The sequence below is a fragment of the Apis dorsata genome, unplaced genomic scaffold (assembly GCF_000469605.1).
Source record: "Apis dorsata unplaced genomic scaffold, Apis dorsata 1.3 scaffold_486, whole genome shotgun sequence".
Classification (NCBI taxonomy): domain Eukaryota; kingdom Metazoa; phylum Arthropoda; class Insecta; order Hymenoptera; family Apidae; genus Apis; species Apis dorsata.
The window spans coordinates 934,161-936,686 of NW_006263721.1; the positions used below are offsets into that span (position 1 = coordinate 934,161).

A 2,526-nucleotide genomic window follows, 5' to 3' on the forward strand; every position below is an offset into this window, starting at 1 on the left:
GTACATTGTTTTTAATAGCTATACAAAATTCTTTAAATTTTTCTTTTATTAATAATTTTCAAAATAACATTATAAAGATAAAATTTTAGAAAATAAATTTTACTTCATATATAATATAAGTTACCACAATTAAAAAAGCTATGTATCCATTACTTGCACCTGGTTCATAAACCTAAAAAATTTAATTAATATCGGCATCGAATATTTTACGAATATTATTTATTCGTAAAAAATTTTTAAATATTTATATGCATAATACAAAACTTAATTGATTATTTAATATATATTTTCTTTATCTAAGACTGTAAAAAAATTATTGCAAAATCCTCCATGCTCATATAATTTCATCTATACTTTCTTACATATTTATATATATTATTCAGTTTCTATAAATATATATTTATTATTTTAATTAATTATATTTAATTTGTTTTATATTAAAAGAAAATATTATGTATTATTATTTTTTATATAATAAAAAACATTCAAAATTCATTATCATATTAAATATAAGTTGATTATACAGAAATAAATTCTGCAATTTTAATATAATTAAAAATGTTTCTCACATTAAATATATATGTACAATATGATAGATTATTTTTTATTTTTTAATATTATTGAACTATTGATTTTTTTTTGATCTTATTTCTTTTTCATGTTCACTATCTTTTTCATTATCATTTTGTAGTTTTCCATACCGAGTTTCCAATTTTGCAATCAATTCAGAATCATCAAAATCTTCAATTTCTTCTTCTGTTTCTTCTTCTTTTGATATTATTTTCTGATCAATTCCTATTTGATTTTTTTGCTTCATTTTATCAATGTTTTTATTTTCTTTATGTTTTCTTTTCCATTTTTCATTTTGATTTTCTACTTTTAATATTCTTCTTTGTTCTTTTTCTTTATCATCTATTTTGTCATTTTTTTCATTGGTTTTATATCTATCTTCTTCCTCTTCTTCATCTTCTATTTCCTCTTCCTCTTCCTCTTCCTCTTCCTCTTCTTCCTCTTCCTCTTCCTCTTCCTCTTCCTCTTCCTCTTCCTCTTCTTCTTCCTCTTCCTCTTCTACTAATTCTTCCTGCTCTTCTTCCTCTCTCTCATCTTCATCTTCTATTTCTTCTTCCTCCTCATCTTCAATTTTATTATTTTGTTTTGAACTAGTCTGTTCTTTTATTATTTCTATTTTTCTTTTTTCTTCTTTAAATTCTTTTGTTTCTATTTTTTTACTTTTATCTTGTTCTTCTGTTTTATATTCTTCTACTTGAATAATCAATTTATTTTTCAGAATTAATTTTTTTTCCACATCTTTTTTCTCAGATGAAATTAATTTTGATTGATTTTGAACAAAGATAACTTCTAAACACCAAAAAAAAACATGATTAATATCTATATTTACAGGTACAAAATAATGGATTATATTAGATTAAATAAAGTATATAATTATTTAGAAATATTTAAAATAATAATTTTTTTTTATTTATATATTTTTGTATATATATTATTTATATATTTATATATTTTTGATTTTTAACAAGTAATGTAATATTTCTAAAATTAAATCACAAAATTAACGTATTTTTAAAATGAATTTCAATTTATTGAGTTATATTAAAATTTAAAGTATGATATTATATTATTATATATTAAAGATAATTTAATATAAATGGTAAAATCTTTATAAAAATAGTAATTAAAAAAATTAAATTTAAATTAAAATTTTATATATCTGCAAATATAATATAATTTGTAAAACAAAAATATTACAACATTTACCATTATTCCACCGTTTCACAAGGACAAAATGTGCAGCAACAATAAGTGCCACACCAACTCCAAACTTCATAGCCACTGTAATCATCAGATGTTATTTTTCATTGAAATTTGAAAATTAAAATGAAAAATAAAGAAAATTTAGAACTTATCATGATTTTTCATATGTTACATTTATATATTAAAATATATAAGAGCATGGAGGAATTTTACAATATTAGAAAATTATAAGTAATTCGATTTTATTACATAACAATATTTTACTTACCATTAGCAGATTCTTCTTCTATTTCTTTTATTTCTGGCTTTACATCTATATCATTAACATATTCTTCAGGTTCTATGTTTTCTACCTAATATAAAAAATAATGTTATAATATAATGTTATATCACATTTAAAAAATTTTAGAAATTATAGAATAAGAAATCTAAATACATGATATAATAAAAAATATATAAATATTTTTAAATATTTTCCATGTAATCTTCATGTAACAAATATTAATAACATTAAAAATTAATTAAAAATGTATAATAATTTAATTTTCCATTTTATAATAAGTATAATATAATAAATATTTTTTTTATTTTAAACTAAAAAAATAAATAAAATTTAAAAAAAAATTATGATTTCTATTTAAAAGGAAATAAAATAGTTCAATTAAATGGATAAAATTTTATAATATAAATAATAAATCTTATAATTAAAATATTATATTATACAGAATAAATCTTATAGCATATATAATATCA

General features: G+C 18.3%; 1 protein-coding gene across 1 annotated transcript in view; it reads right to left on the reverse strand.

The window, feature by feature from the left end:
- Positions 1 to 164: 164 nt before the first annotated feature.
- The window catches only part of LOC116186166 (FK506-binding protein 5), a 6,117-nt gene continuing 3,755 nt past the window's right edge, over positions 165 to 2,526 (reverse strand). Inside the window, exons 5-8 of the mRNA XM_031512613.1 lie at positions 2,042 to 2,126; positions 1,777 to 1,851; positions 1,162 to 1,359; positions 165 to 172 (exon numbers count right to left, since the gene is read on the reverse strand). Of these exons, the coding sequence (XP_031368473.1) occupies positions 165 to 172; positions 1,162 to 1,359; positions 1,777 to 1,851; positions 2,042 to 2,126 (366 nt within the window). The remainder of the gene's footprint in view (positions 173 to 1,161; positions 1,360 to 1,776; positions 1,852 to 2,041; positions 2,127 to 2,526) is intronic.